Source organism: Phoenix dactylifera, chromosome 18, assembly GCF_051530095.1.
Source record: "Phoenix dactylifera cultivar Ajwa chromosome 18, Ajwa_hap1_PhDact_Kaust_v1.1, whole genome shotgun sequence".
Lineage (NCBI taxonomy): Eukaryota > Viridiplantae > Streptophyta > Magnoliopsida > Arecales > Arecaceae > Phoenix > Phoenix dactylifera.
Window position 1 is genome coordinate 14,305,534 of NC_143207.1, and position 22,744 is coordinate 14,328,277.

General features: G+C 37.4%; 3 protein-coding genes across 3 annotated transcripts; 1 reads left to right on the top strand and 2 right to left on the bottom strand.

Annotated features, from left to right (window-relative positions):
• The first annotated feature begins 1,075 nt into the window (after positions 1 to 1,075).
• Positions 1,076 to 6,229, top strand: LOC103717342 (uncharacterized). The gene is made up of 2 exons (XM_088714167.2): positions 1,076 to 1,150; positions 5,876 to 6,229. Exons 1-2 carry the CDS (start codon positions 1,076 to 1,078, stop codon positions 6,227 to 6,229), a joined length of 429 nt encoding a protein of 142 aa, XP_088570293.2.
• On the bottom strand, positions 4,071 to 16,790 carry LOC148699517 (uncharacterized). Its single transcript, XM_088714392.2, has one exon. It carries the CDS (start codon positions 7,612 to 7,614, stop codon positions 7,396 to 7,398), a length of 219 nt encoding a protein of 72 aa, XP_088570518.1. The 5' UTR covers positions 7,615 to 16,790; the 3' UTR covers positions 4,071 to 7,395.
• A 152-nt stretch (positions 16,791 to 16,942) lies between these two features.
• LOC103717341 (uncharacterized) lies at positions 16,943 to 17,760 on the bottom strand. Its single transcript, XM_008805678.6, has one exon. It carries the CDS (start codon positions 17,587 to 17,589, stop codon positions 17,194 to 17,196), a length of 396 nt encoding a protein of 131 aa, XP_008803900.1. The 5' UTR covers positions 17,590 to 17,760; the 3' UTR covers positions 16,943 to 17,193.
• Positions 17,761 to 22,744: the final 4,984 nt, after the last annotated feature.

Genomic DNA, 22,744 nt, shown 5'->3' on the forward strand with positions numbered 1-22,744 from the left:
CTCACATTGATCTCACATGAACACAACTAATTGAATTACTAAAATGTAAACTATACAATGGCGAAGGAACAGAAGCATAGATTACCTAAAACGTTAGAAGGATAATGATGTATTCTTCAAAATTTTAAGAAAGCTAAAAGCATAGATTACATAAAACTTTTAAAAAAAACATGGAGTCTCTCTCTCCCGGCAAACAAATATTGGGCCAAACCAAATGCATTCAAGAAATTGTTAGGAGGACAGGGTGAGTAAATTAGACTATTTTTGTACCAAGGTGAAAGAAGAAATTAGAAAAAAAAATTAATTGTACGTATCGAAAGGATGATTAAAAAACAAATCAAGCTTTCGAATCATGAAGTCTTATATTAGTTTTTATGATTACAATTTTTTATATCATAATTATACACGAACCTTTCTATTATAGGTGTGAGTTTGTGCTCCATAAAAAAAATTTATGGAGTTTAAATCTCTCCCACCGGAGGACATCCATGAATAAATTCTTTGCAAACATTCTGACACTTCACATATCCAAACATATTTAGCATGATCAAAGAAGTTGGATAGTTGCCAATGGGGTTGCGGATTGGGTGGCTGCATTTGTAGCTCGCCACTCCGGAGACACATTGTGGACTGGAGATGGGGAGTTGCCTTTGGCACTCCGAGGTATCCTATTTTCTGACTTTATTGGGTGTATCCGTACCCGACAGGTATGATCCACCCGTATTAGCAAAACAAAAAAAAAAAAAAAATTGGATAGTTGCATGTAAATTATTTTTTTAATTTTAATTTTTATTGTTTATTAAAAAATAGGGCAAAGAGCCGTATAATATGAGATGGAAGATATAGTATTAGGAGCCGGCCACTTTAACTATTAATATTATCAGTTATCATAATCTCATCACGGAATTGCTACCTCTCTACTCCCCCCCTAAATTTACCAACTGCAGCTTAAAAATTCCCATCTTTAATGAGTGGTCCTATTATAAAAATTATCAACCCCAAACTTGGCCAAGATAAACTACTATCCTAATTCACTTCAGGCTCAGGCCTTCGTTACGAGGTGAGGATCTGAAAAATGGAGATTAAACATCTTCAAATGGAAGGTGGAGAAATTTCAAAAGTAATTGAGTGGTCAATATCTAGATCTAAGGTATGCCATTGTAATACTATAGATTTTTTTTTTCTCCTAAATATCGGGTTCATCTGTAGCAGAGTTACGGCATTATTTTCTTCCATCTTCCTACTAACCCACTCCCTCCATCTTCCAGAAATGGCGGCCTCCGGGATGCTAACCGCGACCGCCAACTTCGCGGCACCGCAGCCCGCTGACGTGCCCCGCGCCGGCGGAGACAGTGGCGCGCCTCGTCCCCCACCCGCCGGACCTCGTCCGGTGGCGGCCTCATCCACCCCAAGCTCAAGATAGCGGACCACTACTCCCACGGGCTCGGCGTCGTCGGCACCGACGAGATCCCCGGGCGGTCGGAGCTCGTCGTCCTTCCGAGCCACGCGCACCTTCGTTTCTGCCGAGACCCCGAGTCCGATGGCGGTGGCAAGGGCTCTGATTCCGTTCTGAGACGTCCCGGTAATTGGCTTTCCATCCCATATATTATCTTCTTTGCGTTTTGGTTTGGTTTCTTGTCAAAGTATTTTGCGGAATTCATTCAAACAATGAGGGGAAAAGAAAAAGAAGAAAACATTCTGCAGATAAAGTTAAGAATTTCCTTCAAGTTTGATAATGGAGCAAGAAATGGTAAAACATGTGATGATATTTACGAAGAATAACAATTTCTTTGTTTAATGTTTTATGTTTTTCGTTGGAAAAACAGTTTGGTTTGAAGTTCTTTCATGTGTTTTCCCTGCACTGGAAGAAGTGTGACCTTTTCTTATAGATTGCTATGATACTAGGTTTGATTGCTTCTGTTTTAGCCAGGGGAGAAAGGCATTTGATTAGGGTCTTTTTTTTTTTTTTGATCAAGGTCATTTTACTATATTCGGAGTTATCTTTCCCAAATTCAGCAACCAATGGCCAATTTACTTGACAATCTATCGAGGTATGTTCTCATGGATAACTGTTCAGCAATTTCCATTGAGTGTCATGATATGCATTGTTACTTTTTTTCCCAAGTCGCTTATATTTGCCATGCAATATTTGATCTTCAACTTTGACTACATTAAATGGGAGCTATATTGCTTGATTTTCCACTCACATGGTTTAAAATCTTGTTTGAATGTTTTCTTTTTCTTTTTTTTTGGAGAAAACATGTTGGATTGTAAGGAGAGATTGGGTAATAGAACACAGAACTAGGAGTTTCCGATAAGGGGTTACTTTATTTCTGGAAAAAAGTTTAATTTTCCTCTAAAACTAAAATGCCAAAGTTAAAACTAAAATTTTTTTGCTAAAATTGTTTGAAACCAACTGAATTTTTTCACAACTGATTACTTTGTCAGCCAATTGATTATTGCCAATTGTTCTGTAATGAAATGGATCCAAAACTGATCCTTTGAGCCTTGCCTAGCCAAGATCTAAGGATGAAACTCATCTATCTGTAATTCTAGCGAAAGATAGGATTGTTTCAGTTTTCATGAGGACCTTAATTGAAAAAAACACTAGTTTGCCAAGATACCCGAATATCTATAGGCTTGGCTTTCTTAACAACAAATCACCCAGGCTAGGCCTTCCATCAATATGGTACTTCTCCAGCCTAGGCCTGCAATTTGAACCAAATTATTGATGAACGACTTCAACTCAGCTTGATGATGGGCTCACTCAAGCTCATTTATTTACTAATGAGCCAAACCCAGGCTCCAACTTTAGGTTTGGCTTGCAAAAAAGCTCGTAAGCTACATTCAGATGTGAGCTGGCTCAAAATAAATAGATGCACGAATTCTGCTTTAGTCTCGCCTTTAAGCTTTGTCCAAGCTAGAACCAACTTTGAATCCCGTGAATATAGGGAAGCCCAAACAGCCCATACAGGCTTCTTTCCAGCCCTTCTTCATGATAGTTCTTCGGACCACTATATGACCTGAAAACAACAGTTTCTGCACGATTAGACATGAACATTCCTCATGCTGCATCATTCATCCACCATAGGAAATTGCCTGTTTCTCAGAGTTGACAGCAAAAGAGTGCCACAATCTGTTTCCAAAGCTCTCATATGGCTACTTCATTATTAATTAGAAGTAGGCCATATTTATTTGTACGAACTTGTGGGAAAGTTTTATTGCATTTGATGTTTCTTGGGCTGATGCTGTCAAATATCTCTGGCTTAGTTTAGTGTGTGACATTCTGCCTTGCAAATTAGGCTGTACTGAGCTTTAGTAAGGAGTTGATTTTGTACAAAACTCAAAGGCAGATCTTGGAGCCATTTCAGGTGAATAGGAATGTTTCTTTCTTCTTGAGTTTGAAAAAGAAATTAAGCTTATACTTGATGATGTGACTTTGAAGGATCATCCTTTTGGAGGTCAAGTTGTAAATGCATCTTCCCTTGGTCGGGCAATGTCAACAGTTTCTTCTAGTGCCTTCTGTTTGCATGGTGAGATCTTTCCTGATGACAAAAACACTGATATACCTATGCTGCTTCCACTCATAGATATGTGCAGCCACAGCTTTCAGCCAAATGCTCGAATTGCCCAAGAAAAGATATAAACGGACCAAATATGTGCAAGTTATTTGAATATTCTCCACCTCATAAAGATTTTGACTTTACATTGTTTCTGGGATGGAATTTACTTTCCCAGATTCCAACTTTCAAAATACCAGGTATCGACCATGTCTTGACCAAGGATGGGTATAGCATGGTGTGCATCATATCACTTGCTAGCAAAGTTTATCAATCAGTACACTTTGATATGATCGATGCACCTCTGATACTGCTGATTTTGGCTTCCATTTTTCATTTTTCTTATGGTTTATTTTCTTAATAATTTTTCTTTGCAAGAAATATGGTATCGGCATGACTTTAAGTGCTACTCATGGTTTTTGATGTGTCCTGATTAGTGTTTTTGTTGCTAACTTATTAAATAACATTAAATAACTTGCAACTAAAATTGTATTGAAAACATATATGTGCTGAAGTTAACTATTGAAGTGCAATTAGGTTATTGGAAATAATTTAATATTAATGAATATTATGTTTTTAATTTGATGAATTCTAGGAAACCATTTTCCTGGAACACATAAAATTTGTTGAATTGATGGATGTTATGTTTTCAATTTGATGAACCATGCTAGTTTGTTTTTCTTGCAAATCATTGAATGAACATTAACAATTGAAATGATTTACAATTCATCAAATCTAAAAACACATTGGAACATAACTTGCAATTTCTACCTTTCCTTGATTTTGATCTTGGCTTCATTCTAAGGCATGAATCTGGTCATTAAAGCCATTAGATCCACCTACATTAAAACCTCCACATTATTTTTTCAGTTAAACACTATATGATCCTTAATTTTTTCAAAAAAAATGGAAAAAAGTTCAGATGGAGATCTGTCAAGCTGGAATGATTCTCTAGCCCAAAAAATCGATGATCCTTGCTTCACTCCTGTGGAAATTGCATCCAAAGTAATTGTGGCTTCTCCCGACGCTAGTTCCCACCTTAAAATGATGGAGAACAAGCATAAAAACCTTTAAAATCCCATCCCAAGCTATAGTGGGTGGTAGCACTCATTTTGACAACATGGGATGTGTTGGACTCTATATGTCTCGTGTTGGTTCTCTAAATTTGAAGTATTGTTACTTTCTTTTCTGAGTCCTGCTGATGTCATGATGATGGAAAAGGTTAGGCTTCATTGGCTGTTACATTTTCTGTCCCATTAACTGGTTGTGGTAGCAATACTCTAACCATTACATGTTATATACCTTGTATCCTCAAATAAAACATAAAAACACTCCAAACTCCTTATTTAATCCCATGCTCAGTTTTTGACTTGATACCTGAATTCATAATGACTGAAGTGTGAGAATTCAAAACTAGAAATACTGAGTTGGCTTGAGATTAGCTTTCCAGTGACGTTCGCATGTCTCAAATATCAAGTACTGTAATTGCACAAATATCGGCATCAACAACTCATAAACTGCAGAATTTGTTTCTTATTATTATGAGATCCTCATTGCAAATCCATGCTCCAGCTTACATCAGACAATTTAACTAAACTGACAAATTGATCAATTGGCTTGACTAGCAAGAGTTCTGTCTATATAAATGAAGGATTTCAGTCTCTTTTTTTAAAATAAAGAACTGTCAGTCCTATAAACATGGAATACTCTCAGAAAACTCGATTCTCATTGATTGAGCTCTCATTTATTCATCTCATCACCCGTACCTTGATGGTTTGAGCAAACCCTGCAGATCGGAGGGCAACTTATCGTATCATTATTTTCTGTTCTTGAGGAATTAATGATAATTTCAACAAATCAGGCTATGAATATAACTGTTGATATGAGACAGTGTCTTTATTAGTAATAAATATTGAAACAGTTTCTTTGTTAGTGAAAAATATTGAAACCCAAGGACATATTTGTTACGAACCAACGGAAAGCTTGAGAGCTCATATAGTAGTTTAGTACAACAGAATATGCTGCATTATTCTATAGTGCAATGGAATTGACATGGTAGTTCTTTTTGCCTCCTAACTACAAGCTCGCTTTTGTGCTCTAATTCAGAATTATCCAGGCTTATAGTATCTTGAATGTGCAATCAGAAAGTGGCCTTTATTGTCTGCACACCTGCAGCCTCGTGCCTGTTTGCAGGGTGTTTATAGTATTGAGCATCTTTTTTTTAAACAACCATAATGTTGCTATCGCAAAATCAACATGCATCATTTGGTTTTTGAAGATTTTCTTTGTGTGATGTCCTTTTAATTTCTTTTCAGGTAAGCTTGGGGGGTCCTGGATTGGAAGATGGCCGCTTAGCTGCCTTACAAGGACTTCTTTCGACTGACAAGGAAACAGTACTGTGGCATGATTCGAACACTCTAATGCCATTGTCAGAGGAAGCTCCTTTAGGAGTGTCTTCAACTGTTATTTCCCTCTCTGTCATTACACTGGAGCACTTCCCCACAAAGATAATGGAGGTTGAATCCATTTTGAAAGGGAATGTTTCCAGTTCAACAGGACTGTCCGTCCAATTCAGGATGCAAAAGAAGTTGATGATCATAGATGTGATGCAAAAGCTTACTCAGAGAGTTCAGATGCTATTGAAGGACAAATCCACTACCCCAAGTTAGTATGTTTTTACTGTCAATGGCTGTAATCTAAACTCTCCCAACTTATGAATTGCCTTGGTGGATTATCACTCTCTTCTTTGTTAGCAAGCTTCCATGGAAAGAGCTTTTTCTGTATTTTGTTGCTTCACATGTTAACTTGGACAATTATATCGTTCCATCCAGCAACTTCCAGCATGTTGCTATTCTCCCATTGGCTTTACTGCCCAAGTCTATGACAACATTTATATTTTGGGTTTGAGTTGCATATCACTGCCTGACCTGAAATAGAGTTTTGAGATGTTGAAGCTCCAGAAATACTTTGGAAAGTGTCGGATGACAGTTAACAAAAGCTAGAGTCAGCAAACCAAATTTTGTTCTTTTCTATCCAGAGGAAATCAACATCCCCAGAGATGATTTGATGGAGGTGTGCCACTTCTTTTCCGTTCTATTTCTTTCCTTTTGCAGTTTATTCTTAAAGTATGCAGTAGGAGGTTCGATTTTGTATGGTTTGTTCTTAGATTCTTCTTCTAGCATGCCTAACCAACTTTTATCAGATAGGATTATTATATTTTGAGAACTGGAAGGAAACAGGGATATTTTTTTTTCCTTTTTAAAAACAAGGGAACTGGAAAAGTTGCAGGATAATTTAGCAAGTCCTATTAGTATGCTCTCAGAAAAGAGATAAGGTAAACTATATTTGTATAAATAAAGAAATATTGTTACAGCTCCATAGACACCAATATGATACGAGGATTGTTAACTCTCTATAGATTATTTTCCGCCCCCTGAAAAAAGATTACTCTTGAATCGGAGTTCAGAATTTCTCCTTTTCTGTTCAGAAATAAAAACATCAAAACTTATCAAAGGATGCAACTGAAATTTTACAAAAAATAAAAAATCCAATTGAAAGCAAGAAAACCAAGATAACACATATTCACATCGTCTAGAAGGAAACCAAACATAAACAAATAAAGAAAAAAAAAAACCTAGAAAAAGATCATGAAAGACATGCACTCCCATGAGATGCCATCTCTGAAGTCATCATACTTTTCTCTGTAACCTACGCAGTCATGGGAAGACACTAGTATAACTCATTACAAATTTAGAGGAGGAAAGGAAACTCCAAGGAAGATCAAGAAGGAAGCTTCTTCCTCTACTAATCTTCTCCCATGAAAGCTTTCAAATGTTCAAATGAAAGCTTGACCTGCTCTTCCCAAAGGTGACCTTGAGAGCTGCCTTGTGAGGTCCCGAAAGACGGGTCTCATCTCGAGAACCATAGGCTGCAGCTGGTCCTTCATCTTCTCATCCTCTTGCTTGATCCTTCTCACTTGGCTGTGGACTGGAACATGATATTCCTTCCTCAAGCTCTCCTTTTCACCTCTCATGTTCTGCTCCATGTTTTCCATTCCAAGAACTAAGAGAATAGCAGAGGAATACTCTTATGCCAAGGCCACCTTACCTCAATCTTCTTTGGGTCTCTTTTATCTATGCTAAATAAGAGTGGAGGGGGGAGAGGGGCATGGTTTGCATGTGAGGACCAGGTAGGAAGGGAAGGTGGGTAGGAAATATCTTTATACTTTGATCAGTTGGAGACGGCTACTTTTGAACCGTCGGGGAAAGGAATAGTGTGGCTCAACCATCTTTTGTTTAAGCAAAAGCCATAAACTTTAATCAGTAATCAAAGTCTATCCTATGCCTCATCTGATTATTGAGTTTGAAGCCCGGGTCAAAGCAAATGTTAGGCAAGTGAAATGAGTACGTATGCACAAACTAAAACTTGTGTGCATCCATGGAAACCCATTTGGAAGAGAATCCATGGATAAGATGATGTGATCATTGATCTAATAACTATTTAATAGCTTTAATGACATACAATGTCGAGAAGCTAATAGCATTGCTGATCGAGATGCTGACATATGTGGCGAATCATATTGGAATTACTTTTTGGACAACTATGTTGAACATTCTTTTTGATTCCTATAAATTAGTATGAATAAAATTCATTTTTACCAAAAAGAAAAAAGATATACAATATCCATCTCATTTAACTTTTTATACTTCACAAAAATCTCATTAAGAGGTTTCAGATTTTCTTTTTTCCTCTTGGAAATACTGGTTTGAGTAATTTTAGACTTGGGCGTTTCTGTGGGAGGTATTCAATCTAGCTTGAATTGGACTATGGATTCTTTGACATTTGGCTCCGGGGGAGGGGTTACTGGAATCGGCAGTTTTGCTGTTAATATTGAACATTTCTTGGTTTTGCTTCAGAGGCTTCAGGAATGAGACAAATATGTTCCAGATGACCAAACACTTGTCTGACCCTTGGCAAGAGGAAAACTCTTTTGATTGGTTGGTGATGTCATGAGATCTTTTATGGTTATTAACTACTAACTGAGAGGGAATAAAGAACACTTGTTTAGCAAGCAATCAAAGATGTGCATAGCAAGCAAAGTATAGGATCTAAGTAGTTAGGGACTAAGTAGGATGAAACATCCTAGTTAATAGAATAGCTAAGACTAGTTAAATGGGTGATCGTTCCTTCCTTTGGCATCAAAGAGAAAATAAAGGACCCTAGAAAAACCTCTCACTATTGGGCCTATAAGTCAAGAGTTTCAGTGGAGAAGCTAATTAATTCTCAAAATTGATTGGAGATAATTAAGGGACATGGATCTATGCAAGGTGTCCTGTGATGGAATCTAGAGACTGGAGCATTACCCAAAATCGAACTCTCAACTTCGCCCTTAAAGGGCAAGAGAGAATACATCCAAGCAAGTGTTGATCTTTTTTTAATAATATACATGCAAAATAAGTATTTTATGAGGACATATATGCAAATAATAATTTTATGAAGATATTCTTTTCTTTTTTATATATATTTACCCTCGTACCATGTAATGCCATTAAAAATTAAATGGCTTAAAATTAAAATAACTTTAATACCCTTATGGGTGAACATGCAAAAAAATTTATAAGAGTATATACGCAAATAGCAACTTTACGAGAGTATTCATATAATTTTTTATATTTAAAAGCATATACATTCAAAAAATCTATTAAAAAAAATCAAAACTCGATGAGACTTGCCGAGTCTTTTATGATTTAGCTGGATCGACAAGCGAAAAAAGATTAAGTTAATTTTTTTCATTTAAGATCTTAACTCAATCATGTTGGAATATAAGATGATCATTTTAGTAATGTTATTCTCTATTTGATTTTGATATAATTATCATTATTGAATTTCTAACATCCATATATTCTTCATTATTTTCATAAGATTAAAGCATATTGTTGGAAGACTTGACGTAGCGAAGCTTTGAGTAAAAATAGTACTTAGAGTGAATTTAAATTAATTATAGATGCATAGATGAGTAAAATATTTTTTAGTAATTTGTAAATGTTAAGTTGTTGTGGTTCGTTTGTTGGAGCGAGAATTTCGTACAAACAATATAATTTATTCTATAGGAGTTAATATTAATATGAGATCATGCGACATGATAATTTTAATTTTTTTATTAAAAACAACTAGATTATATTTACTAGATTTTGATCATTTTTATTGGATTTGTTTAAGTGTATACCCTCCTAAATATGCTAAATTACATGAATATCCTTACAAAGTTGCTATTTATGTGTGTATCCTTATAAAGTTTTTTTGTGTGTGTCTACCCGTGAGAATATTTCAGTCACTTCAAATTTAAACCATTTATTTTTTAACGGCGTTAGATAATATGGGTATATATATATATATATAAAGAAGAATATACAAGCATAAGTGTATTATGAAGGTATATATATACAAATAACAACTTTACGAGAGTATTCATGCAATTTTGTATATTTAGAAAGGTATACATGCAACAAAATCCTCCTAATATCTATATTCTTCATTTTTTATTTAGCGACAAAAATACATATCTGATACATTGCATACTCTTTATGTTTTCAGCTTTGGACATGATAGAGTTTCAAAAATGCTATTTACCGCGTATTCATATGTTACTTTGGTTTCGTAAAGATTATAAATATCCAAGACCAGTGGATATAGATTGATAATTTGTGCAAAAATTTTGGATAAAAAGAATAATCTACTTGATTACAAAAGTGCTGCAAAATTTATGATGTATGATCCATGTGGATCTGTGAACCCAAAATCCCCAAGGGGATAACCCTTTTTTTAAAGGAAAGTCTTAAGATTGTTATAACTCAACCATAGCCCTTTTTTTCCTTGAGAAATGCCCTATCGACTGTTTATAAAAATAAAAGTTTGACAACAAAGCGCCTGCCTTAGGAGCATCCAACAGGGCCTTATTTAATCCAGCATTTACAAACGGAATCTCCAAGCAGATTACCTAAAACAACAACACAATGTCGATTAACTGAATGTTACTAAGAAACATCTACAAATGTTTGCCATTTCTAACAAATGGTGGAGATATTTTTTTTCTCCCAAAAAAACTCATACTCATGATGGCTCTTTGTTTCAATGACTATTTAACTAATTATGGCCACTTCCTTCAATTCTCTCATTATAGAACAAGCATGACATCAAACAACAAAAATTCTAAGAGTTTTTTTTAAGACACATCTTCCTAAATATTAAAATTTGCATTAATACCTTCTCAAAATTGATATTTATATGTACACCCTTACAAAAAACTTGATTTGCATGTATATCTTTCTTTTTTCTTTTTTTTTGCATATATGCCTATACCATCTAACATCGTTAAAAAGTTAGCGATTTAAAATTAAATATAACTAAAATACCATTAATAAGTAGACATGTAAAAAGAAACATTTATAAAAATATACATACAAATAGCAACTTTGCAAGAAACTTCATATAATTTCATATATTTAGGAGGGTTTACACGTAAAAAAAAATTAATTTTATTTTTATCTATTTCAACCTGTTTCAATACTAGAATTTTAGTCTAGTGCTTGCTTGCTCAAGTAAAAAATTGATTCAATAATTTAGATAATAAAAAGAGCTATGGAAGTTCTTTTACTAATCATGGAATTATTCTACTTTATTCTTCTGCATTTATAACAGCCGCTATATCTTATTTCATTAAAACATAACTTATAATATTTATTATTAATAGATGCATATATGATGGTATATATTAGAATATAAAAAAAAAATAAAATATCTTAAAAGCATACGATAGATTGCAATGACCAAGCTTTCTTGCTACTATTGTGCTCATGGGTAGAAAAACAACATCAATTATCCTCAAGCAAAATTATTGAAGGACCCCTTCAAACTTATTAACAACCTTTGCAGCCATATGGTAGAAGGCTACCCTTTACATTGTGTATCTTAACCCACTTTTCTTTGGAGCTTCGATTTTTTGGAAGAAAAAAAAGATCTAGTGTATGGAGCCCATCTTGTCACAGCAATATTAAATCAGTTACCAACTTGCACGCGAGAAATTGTCTAGCCATAAAAAATAAATATTGCAAATATTATATACTAAAAAATATATGTTGCAAATCTCTAACAATATTTTTATTTAAATAATTTGTAAAGCTAAAGGCAAGATCTAACCATCTTCATGTAAAAAAGGGATACAACAAAAGGAGAACTTCAACGGCAATGAGAGAGACTCAGATATCGGTGGCAAGAACTTCGACGAACGAAATAGAAGAAGAAGAATTGCCTATGGTGAAGGGAGTCGAATGAATAGGATTAATTTCGGACAGAAGAGTGAAAGAGAGATCGAAAAAAATTTCAAAGGAGATAGATATATCAATTTCTAGCAAGACCCATTAAACTATTACCCGCTTTAGGAGTAAAAAAAAAAAAATTAATTTTAATTAATTTTTAGTTTAAATAAATATGATTTTGGCACATCACATCAGCTAAATCGCTATGTTCAAGATATTCATAAAAAAATAATATTTTGTAAGGGCATACATGTAAATATTAATTGTGAAGGATATTTATGCAAATTCCAATATTTAAGATTATGTAAAAATTTAAGATTTTTTTTTTGCATTTATACCCTTTTAAATATATGAAATCGCATGAATACTCTCCAAAATTGCTATTTACATCCATACCCTTAGAAATATTTCTTTTTGCATATTTACTTGTTAAGGGTATTTTTGTCATATCAATTTTAAACGGCTAATTTTTTAACGACGTTAGATGATATAAAAACATATGCACAAAAAAAAAAAGGCATACATACAAAACAGGTGTTTATGAGAGCGTACATGTAAAAACAATTTTGAAAACAAATTCCAATATTTAGAAGGATATGGATGAAAAGAAAACCTAAATTCTAACTACATTGACATGCTTATGAATTGGTTTATAGGTCCTGTAACTTCAGTATAAATTGGTTTATGAATCAACATTTTCTTCAATATGATCACCCCGGTCCAAAAATTTAGTTGCCCTGATGTCTAATCTTAATTTTACTGGACATAAGTTAACATTCACTCCTCCTTAATTAGTCTTCACTCCTCCTTAATTAGTCTTATGTGCCTGTGTGCAAATTTAGTTACCGAATACTCCTGCTGTAACAAATTTTTGGCTTCATTAACATGTCATAACAAGCCACAACATAATTCCATTTCCTCCAGCCCATGTAACTCTGAAAATTTTAGCAACTATCTCCTCAATATTTGATACAAAATATTTGATGCCAGGCACATCTCGAAGTCATCTCTCAGTCATATCTGATAGTCAAAATGTAGATTTCACCTCACCCACACCCACCAATTCCATATTAGAACACAACCATGTCCTTGCAGAAATAATAAACGATGCGAAACAATATACAGAAAACTAGTAAAAATAAATCATTTCGTTCCATCTATAATTTTCTATTAAACTAGTTTCCAGATCTTAATACCTCAGAGGTGCTCTATTAACTATCCTGATCAGATAGGGAGGATTAGATAATCAGCACTGTAGAAACATATTCTAAATTGTACCTTGTTAAAACAAGAAGCAACAAATTCTACAAACAACACACAAGGCAGAGAATTTGGATAATCCTTACACAAGAACCAGATCCCACTTGCAAACGGCTCCAATTGGTAAAAGTACCACGATAAATATTGCAAGCTTACCCTCTGAGAAACCATCACAAATATAGAGAGATGGTAGTTTAAGATATTAGTGAAAGGATAGAAAGACACAGGCATCAAAGATTTAATGGTGATTAGAAGAATAGCTAGCATGCTTCAAAGAAATAACTGGAAGATCAGGACAATAAACGTGCAACCTGATGTAATGTACGAATAGATAGTCCCGTGATAAAGACTGGTGAAGAAGCAAAGTATTCCAAAGGCAAAAGAAGCACCTCTAAGAAAACATGTTCGAAAGCAAGGATTTGAGAGAATCCCCGAACTGACAAGAAACTTGAAAATTTTGAACACTACAGGAAGACCATGATAAATCAAAACACTGAGCTATAAATATCTAAAGGGCCATTACCCAGTCGGCAATCCAGAATCTTAAATAGGGGCAGACCAAGGAATCAGAAAGTGGCTGCCATAAGATTTGAACCTACGCCATTGCAGCTGTCCATGCAAGCCTTTTTACCATTACATCATAACTACCAGGAGAGCAATACAACAATGGATGATCACAAGGGAATTTGATCATAAATCTATTAAGGTCATAAAAACTAGAAGAATGCCAGCCTAAAGGATAAGTTTCAGGTGTTCTAAATTTATAAGGAAATATGGGTAATTACATAATAGCACAATTACCATGGAAAAAACCTCAATTGCTTTTTGGTGGCTTTTATTCCTAGAACACCTTTTGCTTTCTATTTAACTAGAAAAATAATGGAGCTCCACATCTGTAATTTTAATTTCAGTGAGGCTTTTCATCGCGAAAGTAAGCAATTGAAACATTGCAACAGTGTGAAATTGTAACTAGGAAAGGAAGGGGGACAATTACGAAATTTGAAAGTTTTCGTGAAACTTCAAGAGACTGTTATTATTTAAAATTACCAAAATTTGGATTTCCGACACATCTGCCTTCGACCCTGGAGTCATACCTAAAGCTCTGGGGAGGACTAGCTCAAAAAGACAAATGCAAGCGACAATTCCATCCGACGAAGAAAAATGGAATTATGTAGGATATATTTATTTAGTTTATGGGACGCAAGTAGTTACAGTAGGACAGAAGTCAAAAAGCTATAAGATAAGGTACGAAATTGCAATGCCACATGATATCACTCACTGTTGGAGAGGAAGTCCCTTGTGAAATCCTGTAGAGATTCATAGCAATTGGATGGCATGAGCCATGAGATGGGGATCACTCACCATTGAATGGAGTTGGAATCCATCATCACTATATCCCAAGGAGGTGGGAGATTGGGAATAGATGAATTACTAAAAAAAAATTGTTTTTTCCAATGCTTTTTAAAGCCTCTACCGACGCTTATATAAACGTCAGAAGATAGTGCACATGATGCAAAATCACAAATTTTAGCTCAGTCAGAAGATCCACATTCTGTCCTAGAATCATAATCTGAAGCTCCAGAAAAGGGTTGCTAAACAAAAATAAGTGAGAATTCCATGCCAACTGAGAAGAGAGGATCTTTCCAACAAGACTACTTCAGATTTGATAAAAAGATGATACATTTGCAGATAAAATAGCTGCCAATAGTCAAAAGATAGTTTTTTCAGAGTATGCACTTCTGCTTGATGAGATTAACTGGTCTGATTCTAAAACAGAATAAGACAGCAATTGATCAGACTAAGCATTCCGCAAATGATTTTCCAAGAAAATGTACACAAAATGCAACTTTGATGGGCCTCAACAAGACCATTAGGTTTCCGCTAAAATTTCCAAATAAATTACTTTCACTGGATTAAGCTCTATCCAACAATACGACTGGATGGGGGAGAGAACAAAAGTATAAGAAACAAATAAACTGATCTGCAAGAAATTCTTAGATCACTAGGTGCTGAAACATTGCATCTGTAAGTGACACTGAAATGTAGTTTCTCTCCAAAAATAATAAAACACCAGATCTCTGTCAAAGTTAATTATCACATCACAATTGGGAGCTGTTAATAATGTAAAGAGAGTGTAGCTGTAACTATGGGCTTTGAAAGGCACAAATACTTGGAGAAATAAAAAAGAGAGTTCACAAATCCCATCCAAAACTGATAAACAATTTTACTGAGAGTTAAAGAAATTGTGACAAACTGTTTCAATGCATGCTTTTTACATGACTTATATATCATTCCTAGAAATTCAAGTTTTCCAAGTAAAATCAGATCAGCTCATGATACCATGCCCCATTTTTCGGTCTAACCTCAAGAATCCTAATTCCATCATGGTAACTTTACAAGACATCGTCACTTAGAGCCCAAAAAAACGAGATGTTAATAATGCAATACAGAAAACGCATCTTATGATAAATAACTTAGACATAGTTTTTTTTTTAACTAGCAATTCTATATCAAACAAATAACAGCACAATAGATGTATACAGATTCCAGAATTACACGCTTAGACATGAATAATTTGTAAAGGATAATAGAACCAAGTAGAATGATGGACAGCAAGTTCAACAATTTTCATTAAAACCTCCTGAAAGCATGAATTGGATTCCACTTCAAAGCATGGTGCTAAACTTAGGTGGTCCATAAAGGCCATAAGTCAAACCAGGGATGAAAATACATGCAACAGTCGGCTGAGCAAATCTACCAGAATCTTGTGCTACAACTATATTTGATCATAAGAAATAAGCAAGATTATGTAGGCATCTTACCACAACCTAACAAGTGCCTTAAATATTGTTTTCCACACTTCCATTATGAATATATTATTTATGTGATTAAAAGATCACAGATGCTAGGGCGTGCTTACAATTGTAGGATGACATGGCGTTTATTCAAAGGAAAGAATATTATGGTACGCAATCCAAATAAGAGAGAGTAAAAAGTTTGAGATCTAGTTGCAGGTTAAAAAAAATAAGAATTGGACCACAAGAATAGAACTCAAAAAGAAGGAAACCTCTAAGCCAGAAATGCAAGGGAAGGAGAAGAAGAAAAAGGAGAAGTATAAGAAGGTTATGGTTGAGAGGAGGAAAAACTTGCTTGCATAAATACCAGCAAGAAGAAAGAAGAAGTAGGAGACAAAGAAATAAAAGGAATAAAAAAAAAAAGATGATAAGAACAAGATCACAAAAAGAATTGAAAAATGGACACAGTGAGATGGCACTTTTTAATGTTAGAGTTAACTGGGCAGATAGGAGATGTAGTTACTAAGATGTGTTCAACAAACTAAACATGACAACCAAAAGCAGAAATTAATGCTAAACAAATCATGTTTCAAATTACTACTCATATTTTGCAATCTTAATCTGGGTAAACATCCAGGAATCAACCCACCAAGACAACAGCATCATTTCTCTAGATTTTCCATTCCTGGGGCACTTTAATGAGATTTTCTTCAACGGAGGAAGAATATCTTCCAAAATAGCAATAGAAAGCGTCAATTTTTTGCTTTCCTTCGGGTAAGAGCATCAGCAACAACACCGCATGCAATCAAAACAAATTCAAAAGGATAGAGGATTCTGCGATTTCGTTGACAGCAGATCTAACTGATTGCAACAGAGAGGAATTATGTTCCCCTCTTTCTCTCATGTTCTATCAAAATTCCCTTCCAGGGCATGCATTGCCTTGAGAGCCTACTAAATAAACAAATCAAATATGAATTGAACGGATCTGACAAAATAAAATAACCGCAAACCCTAAATTCCAAATTCAAGGTTTCATTCATTAGAAGATGCACATCAACGGCGACAGAGTATACAAATCAAAAATATCCGTACACATCATAACATCAAAAGCAACGAGAAGTTTTTTCCCCCTAGAAATCGAAATCTAAAACAGTAACAGAAATCAAGAAAGGGAAGGAAAGCCAAGCCTGCAAGAAATCAGGACTTATGTTCGTTCTACCTCTATGCTCCTCAGCAGGAGGGATCTGCGCGCCTGGCAATCGATCAATCCTGCCTCTTGAGCTTCTCGACACGCTGGTTGAGCTGATCGAGGCGGACGATGAGGTTGGTGACGGAGAAGAGAAACCAGTAGAGGAGGAGCGCGGCGGCGATGAGGAGGGCGTTGCGCTGGCTCTTCATGATGGACTTCTGGTGGCGGAGGTGCTCGGCAGGTGTGCAGGCGTGCTCCTGATCGCAAGTCGGCCGGGTCTCGTACTTCCAGTAGATATCCATCAGGAGGAAGAGACAGAAGGGAACCAACGAGAGCAGCGGCTTCAGCGCACTCCGCACCACCGCCACCATCCCCCGCCGGAGCGCATCCAGCCCCGGGAGGGTCAGGAACAGCAGCATGATCGCCTCCGCCCCCGCCGCGTACCCCAGCACCACCCACTCCAAAGCCATCTCCGGCGATTACGACGGAACCCTAACCCTAGCTCTCGATCGCCCTGCGACCAAAACCCTAACCTGGAAATGAGATCGGAGTTTTCTTTTCTTTTTCCCCCCTTCCTTGTCTTCTCTTTATTTCTCCACCTAGAAACCAGGGAAGGGCGTTGCCTTTAATGGCGCTGTGGTGGGTCAGACGGTCGACACGTCGCATACGGAGTGTTGCAAGCGGTGCGGAAGTGGTTGTTCATCAGTTTCCGCATATATTATCTATGCGAAGGAGAAATATCTGCCGTCCAAGCTCGAAATGTCGAAATCGGTTGGCAGACTCTTGAACTTTTATGCGGATGTCCGGATATGAGGATTCGAGGATGGAAGGAAAGCAGGAAGACACCGATTTATTTGACTTCGATTTCGACTCGGTGTTTCCCTTCATCATCAGCTGGCTGGAGCCCACAGAATTTGTGGCTCAAAGCCTGGGTATTCTTTTCGGAGTCTTGCGCTTATAGTTATTTAATTCCTTTGCACTGGTTTCTCCTTGCGTTCTCTATCGCTTTTGCTTCGTTGGGAAGGAAGGAATGAGACAACTTTGAAGCCCAGCAAAAATTATATCCTGCATCGCGCACCAGCATGGCGTGCACCAAGCCAATCATATCATCTCACTCTTGTAGACCAATCATCAAGATAAGAAGTTACACCCTATGCGAAAGTCCACCGTATCATCCGTGCACCATATCAATCAGATTTTTCATTTCTATAGGCTGCATATAGCTCATCTTGAATTGTCGAGCTCTCAAGTCATCACGAAATTAGGGTTGTTTCTACGATGCACAGGTGATGTGGTGTATATGGTATTTGATATAATTTGTCCATGGAGACAAGGGCGGTCTATAAGAAGGAGATGAGACTATTAATATGGTGCATGGCCATATGGTATATGCAGTGGAGGGTATAATTTGCTTGGAGCTAGGGCCAAAATGAATCTAAACAGGTCTGAGGCTTGCCGGGCCGAATCGGCTTCACAACAGGATCATGATCCAGGTCCAGCCTTCGAAAGTAGGGTTGGGCCTAGAAATCAAGTCCAATTAAATTTCGAGCCGGATTTACATAACTACGCCTGTTTACGACTGATCTGAAGTCTGAGCCCAACACTAGACCCGATCCAAGCTTTTGATGCCAACTTAACCCTTCTATCAGTTCGCTTGTCCCCTCTCTTCCACCCTTCTCTAGTATGTTCAAGAATGGCTTAATACATTTGGGGGTCAAAGGTGAACAAGAGGCTTTTTTTTCTAAAGGAACCTTTTTTTCTTTCTGTTTTGTCTTTAAAATCTTTCATACGGTGGGCCTTCTTTAGATCATGGTCCTAGGCGACCGCCTGAGTCGCGTAAGAGTTGAGCCGGCTCTGAGTGTGGTGTTAGTAAAGCGGCTTCGACTGCCATCATGAAACCGAGTCTTATTACTAGGTGTTGGGCTGTGGGCGAGTGAGAGTAAAATAGAGAGAGAACGAGAAAAAGTGTGAAAGAAAAGAGAGAAGAAGAAAGGAAAGAGAAGCAGCGAGGGAAAGAAAGAAAGCATGACTTCGTGGGCGTTCCTCCTCCTTGAGGCGGGTACCGTCGAAATAGAACGATGCTCAAATAAAAGGCAAGAAAGAACAAAAAGAGAGAAAGACAATTGCTTAATACCTAAGTAAACCCTTGGCTTAAGACTGTTTTAAAGACCACATCTATATGGGACCCCGGTGGGGGCAATCCATGAACCTTCTAAACTTGCTGTCCTTCGATGCCCTCCTAATAACATGATACTCATGCCATCTCAACCGACAAAGAAGTATCAGCCCTATCACCGGTGTTCATGTACTCGCCATCATACAAAGCGCTGAAAGCAAACGTCCCGTCCCACTCGAGCCACCCAGCCGGATCAATCAGGCAATCCAACCGTATCTTTATGGCACGTCCCCTACCTGAAATTTCCGGGCAGAGTCGCAGCAAACGTCGCGTAGTTATAACTTTTTTTTTATAAAAATATAAATTATATCATCATAATACCATAACCAAAAAGCAAAAAAATCATGGAGATGGTACTACGGTAAAAATGAGGATCCAGATTCGAAACGTATGGACGTCGATTAAATGCGAAAACCGGATGCCCTCCGTCTGATTTGCCTCCAAGCGTCCGACCTTGGCATCCCTGACCTCAGAGCTCGAAGCCCTGCGGCCTTGCGGCCCCTGGTCTCGGTCAAGCCAACCCCGATCGACCTCAACCCCAAGGAAGATCCGGTCAAAGGACGAAGCAAACTCCTTCACTCCGTCGGGAACCAAGCCCCTCTCCTCCTCATACGGGACCTAATCCCGTGATCTCCGTCTGAACGACTGTCAGCAATTAATGCGCATGGCCTCCACAGATCTCCGACTTACTCAACAATTAAAGCGCATGGCCTCTACGGATCTCTGGCTTACTCAAAATCTTAGACCCTCCACGGCAATCAGTTGACTCACTCAACTACGTCTGGTCACCCACAACGACTCATCGACTCCGGTCTAGCCCTCCACGGCAATGCATTAATTCACATGATCGTGCTCAATCATGACGGTAACTCATTTAATTCGTCCGATCACATCACAGGTAACCCTTTACCCCTCCTATAAAAGGGAAACCTCTTCCTCTTTAAAGAGGATTCTTCTTCTTGATTCTGGTTTTTAGACTCTGATATACAGCTTATCTTTCTTTCTCCACTAAAGCCCCCCTTTGACTTAAGCATCGGAGAGCCGGCGCCGGAAACCCCGGCCACCGGCTTTTTGCAGGTCCCTCAGAGGACGCAGCCCACCGACGTACCACAAGCACCGGAGCTCCTCCTTCTCGCCCAGTGGTCACCCCTAGGTCCAATTTCCAGCAACAATCATAATCTAATCAAAATATGCATATATAATGTAAGATTAGTAAACAATATAGCAATAGTCTAAAAAATATTATATCAAATTATATATTTATTTTTCATTCGAAACACCATTTCACAAAATTTATAAATCACATATAAATTGATTAACAATTTTTTTATGTAAAAATAATATTATATAAATAAAAAATTTAGAAAAGGCAGACCATTACTTAATCTCAACTAATACAATCCAACTAATAGATCCAATGAATCTCAAAAATTATTATTAAAGTCTAATATTCCAAAATTATATATTTTATTAAAATTTTATCATAATTATTTTAAAAATAAAAACTCTAAATTCCAACACCCACAAAACTGACCAAGCAGGAGTGCCTGATATCCGTATGGGTCTAATCAAAATGATTTCATCGAATCATGTTCCAACTAAGGCACATATGGTTCAACAAAGATCAAGGATGATCAAAATCAATAATATTTGATAAAGGCCATGGTAGAAGCCAACACACCGCTCGACGATCTTGGATCAGAATTTTTTATGTAGGTTGATCCAGAAATTACTAAGAATCGTACTTACGTGGTTCAATCAATTATAGAGAAAGAAAGTTTAGAAAGAGAGAGAAAGTCTAGTAAAAAGAAAGAAAAAAAAAAAGGGAGAGAGAAGAATAAGGCCTGCCTCGGTTCAGCGAGGTGGTCTGGTGGCTTCTTTCGGTGACAAATTGAGAAGGAAGATCGGAGGAGAAGCTTGGGAATCAAAAACTTGGTGAATTCAAAGGAGGAGGAAGGGTCTTTAAACAGACCAAGGTAGGTTCGGAACGAGCCCTGCACCGGGGCTTGAGGTCCGACGCCGCCGTGACCACCGAATCGTGAATGGTTATCCCGGTGTCGTCGTCCGGGTTGGATCTCCCCAAAGCCATCACCGTGTTCGACTGGCCCCTCTCATCGGCTTCCTCACGTAAATGCTGCACTTCTGGAAGACTTCAGGGGCGTCGCCGACGATGAAGTCGACCGTGCCGTGGATGTCGCAGTTGCGGTAGAAATGCCGCTCGGAGGGCACGTACGACAGCGGGTCCTTCAAGACCGAGCGGTCTGAGCTTGATCGGAATGCAACTCCCTGGTGCTTCCGCGGCCCAGCCGTGTTCCGGAAGGTCATGTCTCGAGCAATGAAGCCATCGCCGGAGACAGCTGAAACCACGAGAAGCATCAAATAAGCAAGCATGTACATGTGCTTGTGGTTGTAAATGATGTGACATGGTGTAAATTCTTTGATGGTCAACTTCGCTCAGTGCTTTAGCCCTTAATCCTGCAACCGAGAGATACAATTCATGATAACACGAAGCTAATAATATATTAGCTTCCAAATTCATCTTAGAATACATAGAAATCTAATTTCATTATCTCTTAAATGCATAATAATAATACACTTAATTAATCATGTTATATATATACCTATATACATAATAATAATACAAGGGAGTTCGTGGAATTTTAGTTTTCTTGAGACTTGCTAATTTTTCGGTCTGAAGAGATGAAAGAGATGATCCAATTGATGCGGAACTGAGTTATAGAAATGGATTTGATGAAGAGCTATAAAAAAGAAGTCACCAAAGGTTGCAGATTGGAACGTTGTGAAGCCATTTCGGAGGTTTTTACTACCAGTAATAATTCTATCTCCAGTTATCATTAGATTTTTCGTTGATGTTTCGACAGCCTCATAGTAGATGCCGGCTTCGACATGGATCACAAAATCTTGATGTGCACGTAAATGACAATGCACGACGATGAACCCTAATTCCTGCGATGAACTTTCCGGGAGAACCTTTTCCCCGACCAACAACTCAACTGATGCACTTTTGATCACCCTCCCCTTAACTTTGATTCCTCAATGCCAACTTCGATCGCACACTGAAGGAGCTACAGGGCTCAGTTCCATTAGTGGAGCTACAGAGGCGTGCAAAGGCCTCTAGAATTTGGGTGGAGGAAGATTCCTTAATGGTTGGGCAATGGATCACGAATCTACTAGTTTGTGCAACCTATGGAGCATTTGGTATATTGCTGTAAGCTAATCTGGGAGCCAGCATGATTTCAGGATTTTGGACTCATAGCCTTACACCCTAAGGTCAATATCTATGTAATGGCTGATCCCTGGGATGTTACTTTGAGATGCTGTAGTTTCTTGTGACTTGCTGCCTCCTTTCTTCAGAAATAATAATTAAAAAAAAACTGAAATGAAGAAGATGGATCTAGAGGATGCGCATCCACCCTCGTATCGCCTTG

Bases quoted from the DNA above. Each gene is read 5' to 3' on its own strand.
- LOC103717342 (XM_088714167.2), top strand. From the start codon at position 1,076: ATGGAGATTAAACATCTTCAAATGGAAGGTGGAGAAATTTCAAAAGTA. The intron at 1,151-5,875 runs GTATGCCATTGT...ATTTCTTTTCAG, and splicing joins GGTCAATATCTAGATCTAAG to GTAAGCTTGGGGGGTCCTGG.
- LOC148699517 (XM_088714392.2), bottom strand. From the start codon at position 7,614: ATGGAAAACATGGAGCAGAACATGAGAGGTGAAAAGGAGAGCTTGAGG.
- LOC103717341 (XM_008805678.6), bottom strand. From the start codon at position 17,589: ATGGCTTTGGAGTGGGTGGTGCTGGGGTACGCGGCGGGGGCGGAGGCG.